The 25028-nt window shown below is 49.0% G+C and overlaps 1 protein-coding gene across 6 annotated transcripts in view; it reads right to left on the bottom strand.

The window, feature by feature from the left end:
• scarb1 (scavenger receptor class B, member 1) overlaps positions 1-25028 on the bottom strand; it is a 139423-nt gene that overhangs the window by 110876 nt on the left and 3519 nt on the right. For 5 of the 6 annotated variants that reach the window (XR_015081778.1, XR_015081779.1, XM_086011812.1 and 2 more), the window contains exons 2-4: positions 22491-22624; positions 11298-11458; positions 2617-2758 (exon numbers count right to left, since the gene is read on the bottom strand). Coding sequence is in view for 4 of the 6 variants with exons in the window: in XM_086011812.1 (XP_085867938.1) it covers positions 2617-2758; positions 11298-11458; positions 22491-22598 (411 nt within the window). In the remaining 2 variants the exon portion in view is untranslated. Of the gene's footprint in view, positions 1-2616; positions 2759-11297; positions 11459-22490; positions 22625-22736; positions 22839-25028 lie in introns of those variants that run through there. The other variant, XM_086011810.1, reaches the window with a different exon arrangement.

The following is a 25028-nucleotide window of genomic DNA, read 5'->3' as shown; positions in this document are numbered from 1 at the left end:
TACATCACTAAGAGCATCAGCAGTATCATTGGCTATTTGTTCCAACACTGCTGCCATGTTTACAGATTCTCTTGCTAACTTTCCTGTTCCATACCAGGGAAGTGCTATAGCAAAGAACCTTTCAGTTTCTGTAATGGCTCGTTTTACTCGTGTCCCAGGGTGGCTATCCAAAGATGAAATATGATGTATATAGGGCACTACATATCCCAAATAACATGACCCAGTCCAATTTTGTGGTAACCAAGGGTATGCTCTATGCCCACAGATGAAATAGGTGTTATTATAGGCTTCAAATTTGTTCCATATCTGGTGCATCATTCCTATTCCTTGTTCTCCTTTCCAGATTTTTTTACTCGTCAAATTTTGTACTGTGGACAGGTTCCACCGTCCCCAACAGGGCCATTTGACTGCAGCCGGTGGTTTAGTAGTAGTTTTAGTCAAAGTGTCGTTACATTTGCACTCACTCCATCCAACCATCAATCCTTCTCCATTGTCGTTTACCAGACAGACTTCTCCTTTTGTTTTATTTACGGTTCCCATTGACGTCACTAATAGACTCTCTGGATTCCTTTGATTATCATATTGGGGATGAAACCACCCTTCAAATTTTATAAGGTTGTATCCTGCATCTTTCCATTCATTTTCCAATTGATCTGGGTTTAAACTATTTTGGGTCTGAAATGTACTGGCTGCCTCCTTATTCCAGGTGGTATTAGACTGTAATAACCACCCCACCATCTCTTCTATTTCGAAGGGAATGGGCCTTAGAGGTATTCCACCCTCTGCGTGCACAGGGATGTGGCTGCATATCCAGCATTTGGCAAGGTTCTGTCTTTTAGCGTACAAATAACTCATGTATACAAAGGTATTAACATGATGATAGTTATGCTTATTTAACAGTCTTCCACTTCTCCCTCCTTGTTTCTTAGCGGTCCTATTAATTTTTCTTTTCTGAGTAATTGATGATGAAACGAGGGGTTGTGTAAAAGGATTATCACAAAACATGGACTTAGCTGTCAGGGCCAGTCCTCCTCTTGAATTACCATTGCAGATAACACCTCCGTTCGCAGTTTTGTCACTTGGTAATACAGTATCAGGGCATGTGACCCATAGCTTATCAAGCCTTTGTCCACTATCTTCTTCTACTATCTTACCCTAAGATTTAGGGGTTGATACGGGGGTACCTGCATAGTATGGTCCTGGAGCTGGACTTTCATGGTCTCATTATAACATATAATATAAAAGAGATTTTTGGTTAAAAGTACACATTCTTTTATGCATGGTCTGGGAGTCCAGAACTAGGGGTCACAGTCTAAGGATAAGGGGTAAGCCATTTAGGACAGAGATGAGGAGGAATTTCTTCACCCAGAGAGTGGTGAACCTGTGGAATTCTCTACCACAGAAGGCAGTAGAGGCCAATTCTTTAAATATATTCAAGAAGGAGTTAGATATATTTCTTAAGGCTAAGGGGATCAAGGGATATGGGGAGAAAGCAGGGACAGGGTACTGAGTTTGGATGATCAGCCATGATCGCATTGAATGGTGGAGCAGGCTCGAGGGGCCGAATGGCCTACTCCTATCTTCTATGTTTCTATGTCTGCAAACTTGGAGATATTACATCTAGTTCCCTCGTCTAGATCATTAATATATATTGTGAATAGCTGGGGTCCAAGGACCGATCCCTGCAGTACCCCACTAGTCACTGCCTGCCACTTGGAAAAAGACCCGTTTATTCCAATTCTTTGCTTCCTGCCTGCCAACCAGTTCTCTATCTAAGTCAGTACCTTGCCCCCAATCCCATGTGCCTTAACTTTACACGCTAATCTCTTATGCGGGACCTTATCGAAAGCCTTTTGAAAGTCCAAATACATCACATCCACTGGTTCTCCCTTATCTATTCTACCAGTTACATCCTCAAAAAATTCCAGTAGATTAGTCAAGCATGATTTACCTTTTGTAAATCCATGTTGACTTTGTCCGATCCTGTCACTGTTTTCCAAGTGCTCTGCTATTACATCTTTTATAATGGACTCTAGCATTTTCCCCACTACCAATGTCAGGCTTACCAGTCTATAATTCCCCGTTTTCTCTCTACCACCTTTTTTGAACAGTGGGGTAACATTAGCTACCCTCCAATCCATGGGAACTGTTCCAGAGTCTATAGAATTTTGGAAGAATCCACTTGTGGACGAGTCCAGAACAAGGGGCATAAATATAAGACAGTCACTAACAGATCAAATAAAGAATTTAGGAGGAATTTCTTTAGAGTTGCAAGAATGAGGAACTCGCTGCCACATGGAGTGGTTGAAGCAGCGAGCATTGATGCATTAAGGGACAGCTAAATGCAAACAGGAGGAGGAAGGGAATAGAGGGGCTGTGGGGAAGAGGTAATTAGGTGAGAGGAGACTAGTATGGAGTACAAACACCAGCATAGACTAGTTGGACCAAATAGCCTGTTTCTGGACTGTAGGTTCTGTGTCATCAATATCTCTCTACAAAAGCTAAGCTTTTACTATTTAGGATGTCATCAGCATCTTAAGACTGTTGCAGCCATGTTACACATTCCAACTTAACTCCTATTGGTATATAGAGAGCTGGTGTAAAGCAGATACATACCAAGGCAAGCACATTGGGCAAGACGAGCTCATCACTCTCATTACCAGCTGACCGTTCAGGACAGAAATGGTAGCGCCGATATTCACGGAACGAGACAGTGTAGTTGTTGTGAAAGGTTATGTTGCTTTTCTGTCTGTACTCTCTGTAAATCAGAACCAATAATCAATGCTGAAAGTAAAACACATACCACCAGTGGCAGAATAACTAACTGCACAAGGATCAAACACTAATTTGGCCAAACGTGCAATGATGCAGGAGTTCTAATATGCATTACATGGTGCTAGGGAACTAGTTTGGAGCCATTCATACTCTGGGAAAGCAGCAGCATCCCTACAGCAGTAAATTCAGAGGGAAATTAAGAGTTAACCACATTGGTGTGGGACTGGAGTCACATATAGGCCCAGACCGGGTAAGGACGGCAGGTTTCCTTCCCTAAAGGACACTAGTGAACCAGTTGGGTTTTTACAACAATCATGGTCACTTTTACTGAACCAGCTTTTTATTGCCAGATTTTCTGAGCAGAATTCGATTTCTCAAACTACCCTGGAGGGATTTGAATTCGCGTGCTCTGGATTATTAGTCCATGCCTCTGGACTAGTCCTGTTTCCCTACCTTCCTCAGAAGACAGAAAAACAGCATTCCGGTTGCATTACACTACAATGTAAAGTAGACCAGTCGTTTGCTGCTGACCGCCTCCTTCCCATGTCTCCCTTTCCCATGTCTCCCTCCTCTCCCCCGCCCCTCCCCTGCAACACAGGACTACATGCATGCTAAAAAGCAGAAGCAGCATGCTATAGACAGGGCTAAGCGATCCCACAATCAACAGATCAGATCAAAGCTCTGCAGTTCTGCCACATCCAGTTGTGAATGGTGGTGGACCATTAAACAACTAACGGGAGGAGGAGGCTCCAAGAATATCCCCATCCTCAATGATGGTGGTGCCCAGCACGTGAGTGCAAAAGACAAGGCTGAAGCGTTTGCAACCAACTTTAGCCAGAAGTGCCGAGTGGATGATCCATATCAGCCTCCTCCTGAGGTCGCCACCATCACAGAAGCCATTCTTCAGCCAATTCGATTCACTCCACGGGATATCAAGAAACAGCTGAGCGCACTGGATACAGAAAAGGCTATGGGCCCCGACAACATCCCGGCTATCGCACTGAAGACTTGTGCTCCAGAACTAGCCGCGCCTCTAGCCAAGCTGTTCTAGTACAGCTACAACACTGGCATCTATCCGACAATGTGGAAAACTGCCCAGGTATGTCCTGTCCACAAAAAGCATGACAAATCCAACCCGGCCAATTACCGCCCTATCAGTCTACTCTCAATCATCAGCAAAGGGATGGAAGGAGTCATCAACAGTCCTATCAAGCAGCACTTACTCAACAATAACCTGCTCACTGATGCTCAGTTTGGGTTCCGCCAGGATCACTCGGCTCCCGACCTCATTACAGCCTTGGTCCAAACATGGACAAAGGACCTGAATTCCAGAGGTGAGGAGAGAGTGACTGCCCTTGACATCAAGGCAGCATTTGACCGAGTCTGGCATCAAGGAGCCCTAGTAAAACTGAAGTCAATGGGAATCAGGGGGAAAATGCTCCACTGGCTGGAGTCATACCTAGCACAAAGGTAGATAGTTGTGGTGGTTGAAAGTCAATCATCACAGCCCCAGGACATCACTGCAGGAGTTCCTCAGGGCAGTGTCCTAGGCCCAACCATCTTCAGCTGCTTCATCAATGACCTTCCCTCCAACATAAGGTCAGAAATGGGTATGTTCACTGATGACTGCAGTGTTCAGCACCATTTGCAACTCCTCAGATAATGAAGCAGTCCATGCCCGCATGCAACTAGACCTGGACGATGTTCAGGCTTGGGCTGATAAATGGCAGGTAACATTCGCGCCACAGAAGTGCCGGGCAATGACTATCTCCAACAAGCGAGAGTCTAACCACCTACCCTTGACATTCAACAGCATTACCATCGCCGAATCCCCCGCTATTAACATCCTTGGGGTCACCATTAACCAGAAACTTAACTGGGCCAGCCACATAAATACTGTGGCAACAAGAGCAGGTCAGAGGCTGGGTATTCTGCAGTGTGTGTCTCACCTCCTGACTCCCCAAAGCCTTTCCACCATCTACAAGGCACAAGTAAGGAGTCTGATGGAATACTCTCCACTTGCCTGGATGAGTGCAGCTCCAACAACACTCAAGAAGCTCGACACCATCCAGGACAAAGCAGCCCACTTGATTGGCACCCCATCCACCACCTCAAACATTCACTCCCTCCACCACCGGTGTACCGTGGCTGCAGTGTGTACCATCTACAAGATGCACTGCAGCAACTTGCTAAGACTTCTTTGGCAGCACCTCCCAAACCCGCGACCTCTTCCACCTAGAAGGACAAGGGCAGCAGGCGCATGGGAACACCACCATCTCCAAGTTCCCCTCCAAGTCACACACCATCCTGACTTAGAAGTATATCGCCGATCCTTCATCGTCGCTGGTTCAAAATCCTGGAACTCCCTCCCTAACAGCGCTGTGGGAGCACCTTCACCACACGGACTGCAGCGGTTCAAGAAGGCGGCTCACCACCACCGTCTCAAGGGCAACTAGGGATGGGCAACAAATGCTGGCATTGCCAGCGACGCCCTGATCCCGTAAACAAATTTTAAAAAAAAATTAAAATTCCAACTCACTCCTGGCTGGCCTCCCACATTCTATCCTATGTAAACTTGAGGTCATCCAAAACTTGGCTGACCGTGTCCTAACTCGCACCAAGTCCTATTCACGCATCACCCCTGTGCTCGCTGACCTACATTGGCTCCTGGTTACGCAACGCCTCCATTTCAAAATTCTCATCCTTGTTTTTAAATCCCTCCATGGCCTCGCCCCTCCCCATCTCTGTAACCTCCTCCAGCCCTACAACTTCACCCCCACCCCCGATATCTGCACTCCTCTAATTCTGCCCTCAAGCATTCCCGATTATAAAATCGCTCAACCATTGGTGGCCATGCCTTCTGTTGCCTGGGCCCTAAGCTCTGGAATTCCCTGCCTAAACCTCTCCGCCGCGCTCTCTTTCCTCCTTTAAGACGCTCCTTAAAACCTACCTCCGGCCAAGCTTTTTGTCACCTGCCTTAATTTCTCCTTAAATAAAAACAGAAAATGCTGGAAATACTCAGCAGGTCAGGCAGCATCTTTGGAGAGAAAAACAGAGTTAACGTTTCAGGTCGATGACCCTTCATCAGAACTGGAAAAAGTTGGAGATGGAACAGGTTTTTAAGTAAGTGTAGGGGCCGGGAAGAACAAATGGAAAGGTCTGTGATAGGATGGAAGGCAGGAGAGATTAAGAGACAAAAGGGATGATGGTGCAAAGCAAAAGGAGATGGTAATGGGACAAGTTAGGAAACAAAAGATGACTCTAGATGAAGTGTAAACCTGAACTGTGAGGGAGCCGATGTCCTCGGGGTAATATTTTCTAGGACGGTTCGGGAGGATTTAAACTAATTTGGCAGGGGGATGGGAACCTAGGTAGTGGAAAAGAGGGAAGTCATATGAAGTCAGAAATAGATGGTAGAAAGGTGAGAAGCAATAAGCAAAGGAGAGAAACACAAAGGGCCAAACTAATTCATAATGAGAGTGTGAAAAAAGCAAGCCTGAAGGCTTTGTATCTTAATGCTAGAAGCATTAGGAACAAGGTGGATGAATTAGTTGTGGAAATAGAGGTAAACAAGTATGATTTGATTGGGATTACAGAAACGTGGCTGCAGGGTGGGCAAGGCTGGGAACTTAACATCCAGGGATATACAATATTTAGGAAGGATCGGCAAAAAGGTAGGGGAGGTGGGGTAGCATTGCTGGTAAAGGAGGGGATTAATGCAATGGAAAGGAAGGATATTAACTCGGATGAAACGGAATCTGTATGGGTAGAAATGAGAAATAGCAAGGGGAGAAAAACGTTAGTGGGTGTGATATATAGGCCTCCAAATAGTAATATGGAGGTGAGGGAAGGCATAAAAAGGGAAATTAGAGAAGCGTGCGATAAGAGCACAGCTGTCATCATGGGTGACTTTAATTTACATATTGATTGGACTACCCAAATTAGTAAAAATTCTGAGGAGGAGGAATTCCTGGAATGTTTTCGGGACGGTTATCTGGACCAATATGTCGAGGAGCCGACTCGAGATCAGGCCATTTTAGACTGGGTATTGTGCAATGAGAAGGGACTTATCACCAATCTTCTTGTACGAGGCCCCTTGGGTCAGAGCGATCATAATATGATCGAGCTCTCAGTCGAGATGGAGAGTGAGGAAATTGAATCAGAGACTAAGGTCCAGAACTTAAATAAAGGGAATTACGAGGGTATGAGACGGGAATTGGGTAAGATTGATTGGGTGGTGTTTCTGGGGGGATTGACAGTGGATAGACAATGGCAAGCATTCAAAGATAGAATGGAAGAATTCCAGAACATGTTTATACCGGTTTGGCATAAAAATAAACCTAAAAAGGTGACTCAACCGTGGATAACGAGGGAAATTAGGGACAGCATAAAATCAAAAAAAAGGGCATATCAACTGGCAAAAAAAAGCACCAGACCGGAAGATTGGGGGCAGTACAGGATACAGCAGAAGAGGACAAAGGGATTAATCAGGAAGGGGAAAATAGAATACGAAAGTAAACTTGCAGCAAAAATAAAGACAGACTGCAAAAGCTTTTATCGGTATATCAGGAGAAAAAGACTGGTAAAATCCCAAGTCGGTCCCCTGCAGTCCGATTCGGGAGAATATATAATGGAGAATAAGGAAATGGCAGACCAATTAAACTCATACTTTGGTTCTGTATTCACAAAGGAGGACACAAATAACCTCCCAGGAATATCGGCAAACATAGGGACTAATGAGAGGGAGGAGCTGACAGAAATTAGTATCTCTAGGGATATGGTGTTGGGTAAGTTGAGAGGACTGAAGGCCGACAAATCCCCGGGGCCTGATAAACTACATCCTAGGGTACTTAAGGAGGTGGCCCTGGAGATAGCAGATGCTCTAAGGATCATCTTCCGGAACTCCATTGACTCGGGAACAGTACCCGTGGATTGGAGGGTAGCTAATGTTACCCCAATATTTAAAAAGGGGGGTAGAGAGAAAGCAGGGAATTATAGACCAGTAAGCCTTACATCGGTTGTGGGCAAAATGCTAGAGTCCATTATTAAGGATAAAATAGCGGAGCACTTGACAAATGGGGAAAGGATCGGACAGAGTCAACATGGATTTACAAAGGGTAAATCGTGTTTGACTAATCTGCTGGAATTTTTTGAGGAAGTAACTGGTAAAATAGATGGGGGAGAGCCAGTGGATGTGGTGTACCTTGACTTCCAGAAAGCCTTCGATAAGGTTCCACACAAAAGATTGTCATGCAAAATTAAGGCTCATGGGATTGGGGGCAAAGTATTAACGTGGATAGAGAACTGGCTGGCGGATAGAAAACAGAGAGTTGGAATAAACGGCTCGTTTTCAGAGTGGCAGGCAGTGACCAGCGGGGTGCCGCAAGGATCTGTCCTGGGACCCCAGCTGTTCACAATATATATAAATGATCTGGATCAGGGAATTGGATGCAATATTTCCAAATTCGCTGACGACACTAAACTAGGAGGAGGGGTGGGCTCTGATGAGGATGTCAGGAGGCTACAGTGCGATTTGGACAGGTTGGGGGAATGGGCGGATACGTGGCAGATGCACTATAATGTGGATAAATGCGAGGTTATCCACTTTGGGGGTAAAAACAGGAGGGTAGATTATTATCTAAATGGCAATAGATTGGGAGATGGGGAAGTGCAGAGGGACCTGGGTGTTCTTGTGCACCAGTCACTGAAGGAGAGCATGCAGGTGCAACAGGCGATTAAGAAGGCAAATGGTATGTTGGCCTTCATATCAAGGGGGTTCGAGTATAGGAATAGGGATACCTTACTACAGCTGTACAAGGTGCTGGTGAGACCGCATCTGGAGTATTGTGTACAGTTTTGGTCGCCCCATCTGCGGAAGGATGTTCTTGCCATGGAAAGAGTGCAACGGCGATTCACCAGGCTGATACCTGGAATGGCGGGAATGACCTACGAAGAGAGATTAAATAGTTTGGGCTTGTACTCACTGGAGTTTAGAAGATTGAGAGGGGATCTCATCGAAACATATAAAATTATGGCAGGCCTGGACAGGCTGAATTCAGAGAGAAGGTTTCCAATGGCCAGGGAGCACAGAACCAGGGGCCACAGTCTAAAAATAGCGGGCAAATCATTTAAAACAGAGATGAGGAAGAATTTCTTCACTCAAAGAGTGGTGAGCCTGTGGAATTCCCTGCCACAGAGGGCTGTGAAGGCTAATTCAATAAATATTTTCAAGAGAGAATTGGATATATTTCTGAAGGCTAAGGGGATTAAGGGTTACGGAGAAAAGGCGGGGACGGGGTACTGAACTGGTAAGATCAGCTATGATCTCAGACGAGGATCAGCCATGATCTCATTGAATGGCGGAGCAGGCTCGAAGGGCCGAATGGCCTACTCCTGTTCCTATCTCTATGTCTATGTTAAATGGCACTGGCAGAATCCAGGGACCCCAAACACTTCCAGGTGAAACAGCAATTTATTTGTACTTCTTGCAATTTAGTATACTGTATTCACTGCTCACGATGCAGTCTCCTCTACACTGGGGAGACCAAACACAGATTGGGTGACCGTTTTGCGGAACACCTCCGTTCAGTCCGTAAGGGTGACCCTGAGCTTCCAGTTGCTTGCCATTTTAATTCTCCGCTCCACTCCCACTGACCTCTCTGTCCTCAGCCTCTTACACTGTTCCAATGAAGCTCAACATAAGCTCGAGGAACAGCACCTCATCTTTCAATTAGGCACTTTACAGCCTTCTGGACTCAACATCGAGTTCAACAATTTCAGACCCTAACCTCTGCCCCTATTTTTTTCTCACATGGCAGCTGTCGGTCATCGACCCGAAACATAACTCTTTTTCTCTCTCCACAGATGCTACCTGACCTGCTGAGTGAGTATTTCCAGCATTTTCTGTTTTATTTTGGATTTCCAGCATCTGCAGTATTTTGCTTTTGTATTAATTTCTCCATATGTAGCTCGCTGTCAAATTTTTTTGTCCTATAATACTCCTGTGAAGCACCTTGGGACGTTTTACTATGTTACAGGTGCTATATAAGTACAAGTTGTTGTTGACTGTGAGGTGGTCACTGCTACCAATACTGTCATGGACAGATGCATCTGCGACAGGTAGATTGGAGAGGACGAGGTCAAGTCAGTTTTTCCCTCATGTTGGTTCTCTCACCACTTGCCGCAGGCCCAGTCTGGCAGCTAAGTCCTTCAGGGACTCGACCAGCTTAGTCAGTAGTAGTGCTACCGAGCCACTCTTGGTCCCCCACCCAGAGTATATTCTGTGCCCTTGCTGCCCTCAGTACTTCTTCCAAGTGGTGTTCAACATGGAGGAATGCTGATTCATCAGCTGAGAGAAGGTGGTAGATGGTAACCAGAAGGTTTCCTTGTCCATGACCTGATACCATGAGACATCATGGGGTCCGGAGTCAATGTTGAGGACTCCCAGGGCCACTCCCTTCCTCCTGTATACCACTGTGCCTCTGGTGGGGGATGGTGGAGGAGGAGGAGGAGGAGTCTGGGATGTTGGCTGAAAGGTATAATTCTGTGAGTATGACTATGTTGCTTGACTAGTCTGTGGGACAGATCTCCCAATTTTGGCACAAGTCCACAGATGTTAGTGAGGAGGACTTTGCAGGGTTGACTGGGCTGGTGTGCCTTTGTTGTGTCTAGGCATTGAAGCCTAGGTCGATGCTAGATAGTAGTCTATGGGGTGGCTTGCTAGGCCATTTCAGAAGGCAGTTAAGAGTCACATATAGGCCAGACCGGGTAAGACAGGAGGTTCCCTTCCCTAAAGGACATTAGTGAACCAGATGGGTTTTCACGACAATCCAGTAGTTGCATGGTCACCATTACTGATACTTGCTTTTCATTCCAGATTTATTTAATTAACTGAATTTAAATTTGAACTCACGTCTCCGGATCATTAGTCCAGGCCTTTGGATCACTAGTCCAGTAACATAACCACTATGCTACCGGCTTCCCCTGGCTGGAGAGTCTAGAACCAGGGTCATAGTCTTAGGATAAAGGGTCGGCCATTTTAGGTCTAAGATGAGGAGAAATTTCTTCAGTCAGAGGGTTCCGAATCTTTGTAATTCTCTACCCCAGAGAGCCCTGCAAAGTATTTATTCAATTTCCTTTTGAAAGTTATTATTGAATCTGCTTCCACCACCCTTTCGGGCTGCACATGCCTGATTATAATATCTTTATTTTTGCCCAATATCGCTACTGCCTTCTCCTTTACTGCTACATTGGTAGCATCCTCGTCTCTAGTGAAGAAAGACACAAAGTCCTCCTTTAGTAGCTCAGCCCTGTCGCCACAAGAGTATCAGTGTGCTCTTCTCTAGAAGACAGATCAATGTAGAAAAAATTGTTACAGTCGGACAAGACTACATGCAAAGTGAATTTGAATATTTAGCTTTTATACAAGATATCAAATGCAGATGTGAAATCCCAGATTCTTAATTAAATGACTGGATTGTCATTTGGGAATTGAAAACAAAGATCCTGACTCAGGCACATACCTGTAAACATAAGGCCCACGCTGATTCAGAACTGGTTTTTCTCCGTGTAGAATTTCCTGCGGATTTTTAACCTCAAAGAAGTACAGTGACATGTAGAAGGGTACAGGAACGTCTCGCCACATGGTGTACACCAGACCGCTATCAGGATCAATCTGAACTTTCTATACTTGATAAAATATGGATATGAAAATTCAGTTCACACAAATTAAAAACTAGTCAAATTAAATGACAAAGTTAGCATCTTCTCAAAAGGTCTGAAATCAAAGTTAATTTTCCAATAACCATACAAATTCATCTAATTTTGTAGAATCAGAATAGCCAGAAAATCTCAAATGAATTATTCTAACGTTTTTCTTCTTTATTAAAGATTTTTTTTTTTTAGATAAAAACAGTTTTCCACAGACCAATATTATGTGCATTGACTTCCAACACAATAGCCTCAAATTGTCATTACAAGAAGCCCTCCGAGACCTTGCCCCTCCCTATCTCAAATCTCCTCCAGCCCCCCAACCCTCAGATCTCTGCGCTTCTCGAATTCTGGCATCTCGAGCATCCCCGATTTTAATCGCTCCACCATTGGTGGCCGTGCCTTCAGCTGCCTGGGCCCTAAGCTCTGGAATTCCCTCCCTAAACCTCTCCGCCTCTCTACTTCTCTCTCTCCTCCTTTAAGACGCTCCTTTAAAACCTACCTCTTTGACTAAGCTTTTGGTCATCTGTTTTAATATCTCATGTGGCTCGGTGTCAAATTTTGATTGATAATCACTCCCGTGAAGCACGTTGGGACGTTTTACCGTGTTAAAGGTGCGATATAAATACAAGTTATTGTTGTTTTTATGCCTTTTACTCCAGATGCCTAAGGGAATTAGGGGTTACGGGGAGAGGGCAAGGAAGTGGACGCGAGTCTAGATTCGGATCAGCCATGATCCTATTGAATGGCGGAGCAGGCCCGAGGGGCCGTATGGCCTACTCCTGCTCCTACTTAAGTTCTTATGTTTAATATTAAAAGGTGTGTCTTAGTTCCCTACAGTCTCAAGTGCACTGACCCCATTTATCCTATCCTCCACAACAATTTTCTTCCATTTTCAGAAAGCAACAAAACATCAGCATCCAAACTAGATTATTAGAAACTTACAGCACAGAAGGAGGCCATTCAGCCTGCTGTGTCTGTGCTGGATCTTTGAAAGAGCAGTTGTGCTTAGTCCCTCATCCTCACCATGTCCATAACTTTAAGTTGCTCATCCTCAAGTACTTGTCCAACTCCCTTTTAAAATTACGAATGGAATCAGCTTCCACCACCTTTTCAGGTTCAGCCTTCCAGATCCTGGCAACTCAGTGAAAGAAATTCTCCTCATCTCCCCTTTAGATCTTTTGCCAATGATTTTGACCAGTTAGATTTTAACTACTGCTGAACATAAGCAAATATATAGCAGCAATATATTTGAAGTAGATATCACATTAACCAACTCCTGAAATAAGTCACAATATACGCGCTATTCTTTTGTAGATTACTTTTATGCGCTCAGTTTTTCTTTTCTAACCACAGCAACCAGCAATTTACAGCTCAGGAGGCCATTCAACCCATCATGTCTATGCTCACTACTAAAGCAGTCAAAAACAAAAACCTACTGCCCCGCCCCCTGCCCCACAGCATTTTTTTTTTAATTCATCGATGGGATGTGGGTGTCGCTGGCTAGGCCTGCATTTAGTGCCCATCCCTAATTAGAGTCATAGAGTCATAGAGTAATACAGCACGGATAGAGGCCCTTCGGCCCATCGTGTCCGCGCCGGCCATCAAGCCCTGTCTAATCTAATCCCATATTCCAGCATTTGGCCTGTAGCCTTGTATGCTATGGCATTTCAAGTGCACATCCAAATGCTTCTTAAATGTTGTGAGGGTTTCTGCCTCCACAACCCTTTCAGGCAGTGAGTTCCAGACTCCAACCACCCTCTGGGTGAAAAAGTTCTTTCTCAAATCCCCTCTAAACCTCCCGCCCTTTACCTTGAATCTATGCCCCCTAGTTATCGACCCCTCTACTAAGGGAAAAAGCTCCTCAGCATCCATCCTATCTATGCCCCTCATAATTTTGTACACCTCAATCATGTCCCCCCTCAGCCTCCTCAGCTCCAAGGAAAACAAACCCAACCTGCCCAGTCTCTCTTCATAGCTGAAGCGCTCCAGCCCTGGTAACATCCTGGTGAACCTCCTCTGCACCCTCTCTAACGCGATCACATCCTTCCTGTAGTGTGGCGACCAGAACTGCACACAATATTCCAGCTGTGGCCTAACCAGTGTTTTATACAGCTCCATCATAACCTCCTTGCTCTTATATTCAATGCCTCGGCTAATGAAGGCAAGTATCCCATATGCCTTTTTTACCACCTTATCCACCTGTTCCGCCGCCTTCAGGGATCTGTGTACTTGCACACCCAGATCCCTCTGACCCTCCGTCTTGCCTAGGGTCTTTCCATTCATTGTGTATTCCTTTGCCTTGTTAGTCCCCCCAAAGTGCATCACCTCGCACTTTTCCGGGTTAAATTCCATTTGCCACTGTTCCGCCCATCTGACCAACCCATCTATATCGTCCTGCAGACTGAGGCTACCCTCCTCGCTATTTACCACCCTACCAATTTTTGTATCATCCGCGAACTTACTGATCATACCCTTTACATTCATATCCAAGTCATTAATGTAGACCACAAACAGCAAGGGACCCAGCACCGATCCCTGTGGTACCCCACTGGCCACAGGCTTCCAGTCACAAAAACAACCTTCGACCATCACCCTCTGCCTTCTGCCACTAAGCCAGTTTTGTATCCAATGTGCCAAGGCACCCTGGATTCCATGGGCTCTTACCTTCTTGACCAGTCTCCTGTGCGGGACTTTATCGAAGGCCTTACTGAAATCCATGTATACCACATCCACTGCGTTACCCTCATCCACACACCTAGTCACCCCCTCAAAAAATTCAATCAAATTAGTCAGACATGATCTTCCCTTGACAAAGCCATGTTGACTATCCCTGATTAATCCTTGCCTCTCCAAGTGGAGACACATTTTGTCCCTCAGGATTTTTTCCAATAATTTTCCTACCACTGATGTTAGGCTCACTGGCCTGTAGTTCCCCGGTTTTTCCCTACTACCCTTCTTGAATAATGGTACTACATTAGCGGTTCTCCAGTCCTCTGGCACATCCCCTGTGGCCAGAGAGGTCCTGAATATATGTGTTAGAGCCCCCGCAATCTCCTCCTTTGCCTCACACAGCAGCCTGGGATACATTTCATCCGGGCCTGGGGATTTATCCATTTTTAGGCCAGCTAAAACCGCCAATACCTCCCCCCGCTCGATGTTAATATGTTCGAGCATATCACAGTCCCCCCGCCCTATTTCTATGTCTACATCGTCCTTCTCCATAGTGAAAACAGACGCAAAAAATTCATTCAGAACCCCTCCTACATCTTCCGGCTCCACACACAGATTGCCACTTTTGTCCCTAATGGGCCCTATTTTTTCCCTAGTTATCCTCTTACCCTTAATATACTTATAAAACATCTTCGGATTTTCCTTTATTTTGCTTGCCAGTGTTATTTCATGGCCCCTCCTTGATCTCCTAATTTCTTTTTTAAGTATCCCCCTGCACTTTTTGTACTCCTCTAGGGCTTCCTCCGTCTTTAGCCTTTTGTATCTACCAAAAGCCCTCCTTTTTTTCCTAATCCATTCCCGTATATCCCCTGACATCCAAGGTTCCCTGTGGTTTTTGGAACCACCCTTGACCTTTACGGGAACATGTTGCCATTGTATGTTCTCAATCTCCCTTCTGAAAGCCTCCCATTGCTCCGATGCGGATTTTCCTACAAGTAGCTGATCCCAGTCCATTTTGGCCAGATCCTGCCTTATCCTATTAAAATCGGCCTTCCCCCAATTTAGAACCTTTATTTCCGGCCCATCCCTGTCCTTTTCCATGGCCACCTTAAATCTTACCATATTATGGTCACTATCACCAAAGTGCTCACCTACTAGCACTTTTTCCACTTGGCCGGCCACATTCCCGAGAATTAGGTCCAGTACCGCCCCCTCTCTTGTAGGACTTTCTACATGCTGGCTCAAAAAGCTCTCCTGGATGCACTTTAAGAATTCTACACCCTCTGAGCCTTTCACACTCTGACTATCCCAGTTAATATTGGGGAAGTTGAAATCCCCCATTATTATTACCCTATTATTTGCACATTTCTCTGAGATTTGCCTACATATCTGTTCCTCTATCTCCCCCTGACTGTTTGGAGGCCTATAGTACACTCCCAGCAAAGTGCTTGCCCCCTTTTTGTTTTTAAGCTCCACCCATATGGCCTCATTAGAGGACCCTGCTAATATATCATCCCTCCTTACTGCAGTAATTGACTCCTTAATTAATATTGCGACACCCCCTCCTCTTATACCTCCCCCTCTGTCTCGCCTGAAGATTCTGTACCCCGGAATATTGAGCTGCCAGTCTTGCCCTTCCCTCAACCATGTCTCCGTGATAGCAACAATATCATACTCCCATGTGTTTATCAACACCTTCAGTTCATCCACCTTATTCGCAAGACTCCTTGCATTAAAATAGATGCCATCCAGCCTTGCCCTTATATATTTGCCCTGTCTACCAAGCTGACTTGTTTTTTTCTCTATAATTGGCAGCACATCCCCCCCTATTTCAGCTCCCCTCTGTATCCCATCCCCCTGCCAAGTTAGTTTAAACCCCCCCCAACAGTGCTAGCAAACCTCCCCGCAAGGATATTTGTCCCGCTCTGGTTCAGGTGCAACCCGTCCGACTTGTACAAGTCCCACCTTTCCCAGAAGCAGGCCCAGTGATCCAGGAAAGTAAAACCCTCCCCCCTACACCAACTCTTTAGCCACGCATTCATCTGCTCTATCCTCCCATTCCTATACTTACTAGCACGTGGCACTGGGAGTAATCCAGAGATTACAACCTTTGAGGTCCTGCTCTTTAATCTGTTACCTAGCTCCCTAAATTCTTGATGCAGGACCTCATCCCTCTTTTTACCTATGTCGTTGGTACCAATGTGGACCACGACCATTGCCTGTTCACCCTCCCCCTCCAGAATGCCCTGCAGCCGCTCAGTGACATCCTTGACCCTGGCACCAGGGAGGCAACAAACCATCCTGGATTCACGTCTACGGCCACAGAAACGCCTATCTGTTCCCCTTACTATAGAATCCCCTACCACTATTGCTCTCCCACTCTTTTTCCCCCCTTCCTGGGCAGCAGGAGCACCCCCAGTGCCAGGAAGTTGGCTGCTGCTGCCTTCCCCTGGTGAGTCATCCCCCTCAACAGTATCCAAAGCGGTATACTTGTTTGAAAGGGGGATGCCCGCAGGGGTTCCCTGCACTACCTGCCTGCCTTTGTTGCTCCGCCTGATGGTCACCCCCTGTGCCGCCCTGCCCTGAGGCGTGAACAACTCGCTAAACGTGCTATCCACGAGCCTCTCAGCATCGCGCATGCTCCAAAATTCATCCACCTGCAGCTCGAGCGCCGCAATTGCCCTTGAGAAGATGGTGGTGAGCCGCCTTCTTGAACCGCTGCAGTCCATATGGTGTAGGTACACCCACAATGCTGTTAGGAAGGGAGTGCCAGGATTTTGGCCCAGCGACAGTGAAGGAACGGCAATACAGGTCCAAGTCAGGATGGTGTGTGGCTTGGAGGGGAACTTGTAGGTGGTGATGTTCCCATGCGTCTGCTGCCCTTGTCCTTCTAAGTGGTAGAGGTCGCGGGTTTGGAAGGTGCTGTTGAAGGAGCTTTGGCGAGTTGCTGCAGTGCATCTTGTAGATGGTACACACTGCAGCCACAGTGCGCCGGTGGTGGAGGGAGTGAATGTTGAAGGTGGTGGATGGAGTGCCAATCAAGCGGGCTGCTTTATCCTGAATGGTGTCGAGCTTCTTGAGTGTTGTTGGAGCTGCACTCATCCAGGCAAGTGGAGAGTATTCCATCACACTCCTGACTTGTGCCTTGTAGATGGTGGAAAGGCTTTGGGGAGTCAGGAGGTGAGACACTCGCCACAGAATTCCCAGCCTCTGGCCTGCTCTTGTAGCCACAGTATTTATATGGCTGGTCCCGTTCAGTTTCTGCTCAATGGTAACCCCCAGGATGTTGATCGTGGGGGATTCAGCGATGGTAATGCCATTGAATGTCAAGGAGAGATGGTTAGAGTCTCGCTTGTTGGAGATGGTCATTGCCTGGCACTTGTGTGGTGCGAATGTTACTTGCCACTTGTCAGCCCAAGTCTGAATGTTGTCCAGGTCTTGCTGCATATGGACACGGACTGCGTCAGTATCTGACGAGTCTCGAATGGTGCTGAACAGTGTGCAATCATCAGTGAACATCCCCACATCCCAAGGTCATTGATGAAACAGCTGAAGATGGTTGGGCCTAGGACACGGCCCTGAGGAACTCCTGCAGTGATGTCATGTGATTGGGATGAATGACCTCCAACAACCACAGTCAACTTCCTTTGTGCTAGGTATGATTCCAACCAATGGAGAGTTTTCCCCTTGATTCCCATTGACTTCAGTTTTGCTAGGGCTCCTTGATGCCACACTCGATCAAATGCTGCCTTGATGTCAAGGGCAGACACTCTCACCTCACCTCACCTCTTGAGTCTTTTGTCCATGTTTGGACCAAGGCTGTAATGAGGTCAGGAGCTGAGTGGCCCTGGCGGAACCCAAACTGGGCGTCAGTTAGCAGGTTATTGCTGAGTAAGTGCCGCTTGATAGCACTGTCGACGACACCTTCCATCACTTTGCTGATGATTGAGAGTAGACTGATGGGACGGTAATTGGTCGGGTCGGATTTGTCCTGCTTTTTGTAGACAGGACATACTTGAGCAATTTTCCACATTGCCGGGTAGATGCCAGTGTTGTAGCTGTACTGGAACAGCTTGGCTAGGGGCACAGCTAGTTCTGGAGCACAAGTCTTCAGTACTATTGCCGGAATGTTGTCAGGGCCCATAGCCTTTGCAGTATCCAGTGTCTTCAGCCGTTTCTTGACATCACGTGGAGTGAATTGAATGGGCTGAAGACTGGCATCTGTGATGCTGGGGACCTCAGGAGGAGGCCGAGATGGATCATCCACTCGGCACTTCTGGCTGAAGATAGTTGCAAATGCTTCAGCCTTGTCTTTTGCACTCACGTGCTGGGCTCCACCATCATTGAGGATGGGGATATTTTTGGAGCCTCCTCCTCCTGTTAACTGTTTAATTGTCCACCACCACTCACGACTGGATGTGGCAGGACTGCAGAGCTTTGATTTGATCCGATGGTTGTGAGATCGCTTAGCTCTGTCTATCGCATGTTGCTTCCGTTGTTTGGCATGCAAGTAGTCCTGTGTTGTAGCCTCACCAGGTTGACACCTCATTTTTCGGTATGCCTGGTGCTGTTCCCGGCATGCTCTCCTGCACTCTTCGTTAAACCAGGGTTGTTCTCCCGGCTTGATGGTAATGGTAGAGTGAGGGATATGCCGGGCCATGAGGTTACAGATTGTGGTTGAATACAATTCTGTTGCTGCTGATGGCCCACAGCGCCTCATGGATGCCCAGTTTTGAGTTGCCAGATCTGTTCAAAATCTGTCCCATTTAGCACGGTGGTAGTGCCACACAACACGGTGGAGGGTATCCTCAACATGAAGACGGGACTTTGTCTCCACAAGGACTGTGCGGTGGTCACTTCCACCAATGCTGTCATGGACAGATGCATCTGCAACAGGTAGATTGGTGAGGACGAGATCAAGTAGGTTTTTCCCTCTTGTTGGTTCCCGCACCACCTGTCGCAGACCCAGTCTGGCAGCTATGTCCTTTAGGACTCGGCCAGCTCGGTCAGTTGTGGTGCTACCGAGCCACTCTTGGTGATGGACATTGAAGTCCCCCACTCAGAGGACATTTTGTGCCCTTGCTACTCTCAGTGCTTCTTCCAATTGGTGTTCAACATGAAGGAGTACTGATTCATCAGCTGAGGGAGGGCGGTAGGTGGTAATTAGCAGGAGGTTTCCTTACCCATGTTTGACTTGATGCCATGAGACCTCATGGGGTCCTGAGTCAATGTTGAGGACTCCCAGGGCTACTCCCTCCCGACTGTATACCACGGTGCCACCACCTCTGGTGGGTCTGTCCTGCCGGTGGGTCTGTCCTGCCGGTGGGACAGGACATACCCAGGGATGGTGATGGTGGTGTCTGGGACATTGGTTGTAAGGTATGATTTGGTAATTATGACTATGTCAGGCTGTTGCTTGACTAGTCTGTGGGACAGCTCTCCCAATTTTGGCACAAGCCCCCAGATGTTGGTAAGGAGGACTTTGCAGGGTCGACAGGGCTGGGTTTGCCGTTGTCGTTGTCGTTTCCGGTGCCGAGGTCGATGCCGGGTGGTCCGTCCGGTTTTATTCTTATTGTTTTTCGTAGCAGTTGTTTACAACTGAGTGGCTTGCTAGGCCATTTCAGAGGGCATTAAGAGTCAACCACATTGCTGTGGGTCTGGAGTCACATGTAGGCCAGACCAGGTAAGGGCGGCAGATTTCCTTCCCTAAAGGACATTAGTGAACCAGATGGATTTTTGCAACAATCGACAATGGTATCATAGTAATGGCGACCAAGACTAACATTTAATTCCAGAATTAAATTGAATTGAATTTAAATTCCACCAGCTGCCGTGGTGGGATTTGAACCCATATCCTCAGAGCATTTGACTGAGCCTCTGGCTTACTGGTCTAGTGACATAACCACTACGCCACCGCCTCCTCTTCTTCTGCTACAAACATTTATCCAATTTCCCCTTAAAAGATGCAATGGTCTCTGGCTCAACCACTCCCTGCGGCAGAACATTCCATGCTCCTACAACTCTCCAACTAAAAAGAATTTCAAACATCTCTTCTCACTCAGGTAATGATCTTAAATTGATGAACTCTCGTCACTGACCCCTTGACCAGAGGAAGTAGTCTTTCCCTATTCACATAGAATTTACAACACAAACAGGCCATTTGGCCCAACCAATCCATGTCAGCAGTTACCCTCCAGACAAGCAAATAGTCCTCATCACAGTTACCTGCTGATTCCATATCCTTTAATCTCCTTTTCCCGCATCCACTTTTCAATCTAACCTTGAATGTTGATAACAACAACTTGCATTTATATAGCACCTTTAACGTAGTTGGCTGTAACATGCTTTGGGATGTCCTGAGGTTGTGAAAGGTGCTATATAAATGCAAGTCTTTCTTTTCTTTTTACACCGAGGGCATCACCTCTCAGTGCAACATGTCCATAGGGCAAATATTATTGATTGGTTAAAATAATCACTTCTGTTAAATAACCGTAACAAGAAAGCTGATGTATTATAGTTCTCAAATGTCACAATAGGAATCACAAACCTGATTAACTTTTAATAACGGAGATAAGTACAATATACAAAGGATTGGAGTGTTCAGCAAGGTCTCTGAACAGTTCCTACTGGATCCAAACTAACTAGTAATCCTACTCTTCCTTTCCTAGTGTCAACCCTAGACTTTCCCCACCACTGCCATAGTAATTTTAACAAACTGCTGCTATTTGTACTATCTAGTTAAATACATGTTCAAATGGAGTACAAGGGCTCAAATTGCCAATACTACATTTCAACAGAACCCCAAGCTGCAGGGCGCAGTAACTGTTAGGTAAAATTTAGGCTGGTTGAAATCAGACTACATCATAACACTTTTGAATTTTAGCATCTACCTCAATCTGAACATTGTCACAGCCAAAGAAAGCTTCCCGAAGCACATGACTGGGAATCATGGCGGACGTCCTCCATTCAATTTGTGCTACTCATTAACAGACCCTCGAATCTGACATCTGAACTGCTAAAGGTCACTAAAAGCAACCTATGTTATCTTGACCAAAGATCATTCCCTTCTCATCCTCAACTTCCCAGCTGCTTTTGATACAAATAACCAATTCGCCCTCCTCCAATGTTAGCCCAGGCAGATTCCACTCCCGATTCCACTCCCAGCTGTTGCATCAAACGCACGACTTTGCCTGCAGTGTTTTTTCTGATGCACCTCAGAGCTCCATCTCAGTCCCCTCTATCACTTACATAGAGTCATAGAGGCACAGAAGGAGGCCATTCAGCCCGTCATGTCCATGCCGGCTCTCCGTAGAGCAATCCAGTCAGTCCCATTCCCCCGCTCTATCCCCGTAGCCCTGCAAGTTTATTTCCCTCAAGTGCCTATCCAGTCTCCCCTTGAAAACATTGAATGTCTCTGCTTCCACCACTTCCGTCGGCAGCAAGTTCCAGGTCCTCACCACTCGCTGTGTAAAAAAGTTTTTCCTCACATCCCCCCTGTATCTCTTGCCCAAAACCTTAAATCTGTGTCCCCTAGTCCTTGTACCATCAACTAGTGGGAACAGCCTTTCCCCATCTACCCTATTCAAACCAGTCATAATCTTGTACACCTCTTATCAAATCACCCCTCAACCTCCTTTGCTCTAATGAAAACAAATCCAGCTTCTCCAACCTGTCCGTGTAGCTAAGATCCCCCCATACCTGAAACCATTCTGGTAAATTTCCTCTGCACCCTCTCAAGGGCCTTCACATCCTTCCTAAAGTGTGACGACCAGAACTGGACACAATACTCCAGTTCTGGCCTAACAAGCGCTCTACATTGGCTCCCGGTTAAGCAAGGGAGACAGAAGACTCACTAATCACTAGGACAACTCGGGATAGGCAATAAATACTGACCCACCGTGCACTACCCGGCCAGACCTGCCCTGCCTGTCACCCACATCTCAAGAACAAAAAAATATGTTTTAAAAAGATACAAATGCAGTTAACCATTACCAAAGTATTTTAAACAGAAGCCTGTTGAGCAGAATGGAGCAATACCTTTCGACTCGGCCACGGTACAACTTGCACAGTACAGAACGGCAAAGGTCAGGATCCAAAGTTGTAAATACTGTACCTGCCAACCGTGGCGTGCAGGCTCTGAGCCGGAATAAGTTAAAAGAAATTGATGAATGCAATTATACAATTAGAGCATCACAACCGGACCGTGACCATCTTCAGAATCATGTTTCTTATCAAAAGAAACATTTGCAGGGAAATTAAAATCTAGAATTTAAAATGAAAGCGGCTCTGACTAAACCAGAGAGCGCCAAACACGATGGGATACCGATACTCACCGCCTCCACCTGATGATCCACTATTGCCGGAGTCACAAAGATCAACACGGTGCCGGACACGACCAGCAAAACTCCGGCCACCGCCACAATCCTCGGACGGAGCTTCATATCGCCCAATGCTGGAGTCAGAGTTACTGCAAAAGGAGCAAAAACCTTACATTAACAGTGCGACACCAGTTTAGCAACAGAAGCTTTGGATTATTTAGGGCAACTAGGCCATGATTAAACTAGTAACTAGGTTATTACCCAGTAACTGAGCATCCGCTTTGGCTTCAGAACCTTATCAATCCCCCGGCCCAATCCACTCCTCCCCCGCCCCGGACACCGGCCCAATCCACTCCCCGACCCCGGACACCGGCCTAATCCCCCCCCCTGGACACCGGCCTAATCCCCCCCCCCCGGACACCGGCCCTAATCCACCCCCCCCACCGGACAGCGGCCTAATCCATCCACGCCCCCCCCCCCCACCCCCCCTCGGACAGCGGCCCAATCCACCCCCCCACCCCGGACAACGGCCTAATCAACCCCCCCCCCCCCACCGAACATCGGCCTAATCCACCCCCCCCGGACACCGGCCTAATCCTCCACCCCCCGGACACCGGCCTAATCCACCCCCCCCCCCCGGACACCGGCCTAATCCACCCCCCCCCCCCGGACACCGGCCTAATCCCCCCGGACACCGGCCTAATCCCCCCCCCCCCCCCCGGACACCAGCCTAATCCCCCCCACCGGACACCGGCCTAATCCCCCCCCCCCCCGGACACCGGCCTAATTCCGCGCCCCCCCCCCCCGGACACCGGCCTAATTCCCCCCCCCCCCCGGACACCGGCCTAATTCCCCCCCCCCCCCCCGGACACCGGCCTAATTCCGCCCCCCCCGGACACCGGCCTAATTCCCCCCCCCCCCCGGACACCGGCCTAATTCCCCCCCCCCCGCCGACACCGGCCTAATTCCCCCCCCCCCGCCGACACCGGCCTAATTCCCCCGCCGACACCGGCCTAATTCCCCCGCCGACACCGGCCTAATTCCCCCCCCCCCCGCCGACACCGGCCTAATTCCCCCCCCCCCCGCGGACACCGGCCTAATTCCCCCCCCCCCGCGACACCGGCCTAATTCTCCCCCCCCCCCCGCGGACACCGGCCTAATTCCCCCCCCCCCCCCCCGCGGACACCGGCCTAATTCCCCCCCCCCCCCCCCCCCGGACACCGGCCTAATTCCGCCCCCCCCCGGACACCGGCCTAATTCCCCCCCCCCCGCCGACACCGGCCTAATTCCCCCCCCCCCGCCGACACCGGCCTAATTCCCCCCCCCCGCCGACACCGGCCTAATTCCCCGCCGACACCGGCCTAATTCCCCCCCCCCCCGCGGACACCGGCCTAATTCCGCCCCCCCCCCCGCGGACACCGGCCTAATTCCCCCCCCCCCCCCGCGGACACCGGCCTAATTCTCCCCCCCCCCCCGCGGACACCGGCCTAATTCCCCCCCCCCGCGGACACCGGCCTAATTCCCCCCCCCCCCCCGGACACCGGCCTAATTCCGCCCCCCCCGGACACCGGCCTAATTCCCCCCCCCCCCCGGACACCGGCCTAATTCCCCCCCCCCCCGGACACCGGCCTAATTCCCCCCCCCCCGCCGACACCGGCCTAATTCCCCCCCCCCCGCCGACACCGGCCTAATTCCCCCGCCGACACCGGCCTAATTCCCCCGCCGACACCGGCCTAATTCCCCCCCCCCGCGGACACCGGCCTAATTCCCCCGCCGACACCGGCCTAATTCCCCCCCCCCCCGCGGACACCGGCCTAATTCCCCGCCGACACCGGCCTAATTCCCCCCCCCCCCGCGGACACCGGCCTAATTCCCCCGCCGACACCGGCCTAATTCCCCCCCCCCCCCGCGGACACCGGCCTAATTCCCCCCCCCCCCCCCGCGGACACCGGCCTAATTCCCCCCCGCGGACACCGGCCTAATTCCCCCCCCCCCCGCGGACACCGGCCTAATTCCCCCCCCGCGGACACCGGCCTAATTCCCCCCCCCCCCCCCGCGGACACCGGCCTAATTCCCCCCCCCCCCGCGGACACCGGCCTAATTCCCCCCCCCCCGCGGACACCGGCCTAATTCCCCCCCCCCCCGCGGACACCGGCCTAATTCCCCCCCCCCCCGCGGACACCGGCCTAATTCCCCCCCCCCCCGCGGACACCGGCCTAATTCCCCCCCCCCCCGCGGACACCGGCCTAATTCCCCCCCCCCCCGCGGACACCGGCCTAATTCCCCCCCCCCCCGCGGACACCGGCCTAATTCCCCCCCCCCCCGCGGACACCGGCCTAATTCCCCCCCCCCCCGCGGACACCGGCCTAATTCCCCCCCCCCCCCCCCCCGCGGACACCGGCCTAATTCCCCCCCCCCCCCCCCCGCGGACACCGGCCTAATTCCCCCCCCCCCCCGCGGACACCGGCCTAATTCCCCCCCCCCCGCGGACACCGGCCTAATTCCCCCCCCCCCCGCGGACACCGGCCTAATTCCCCCCCCCCCCGCGGACAC

This window comes from Somniosus microcephalus, chromosome 19 (assembly GCF_052327205.1).
Source record: "Somniosus microcephalus isolate GS21.2 chromosome 19, FLI_Smic_1.0, whole genome shotgun sequence".
NCBI classification, from domain to species: Eukaryota; Metazoa; Chordata; class Chondrichthyes; order Squaliformes; family Somniosidae; genus Somniosus; species Somniosus microcephalus.
Note: the sequence above shows the minus strand (reverse complement) of the source record. Positions and strands in the feature narration are given on the sequence as shown.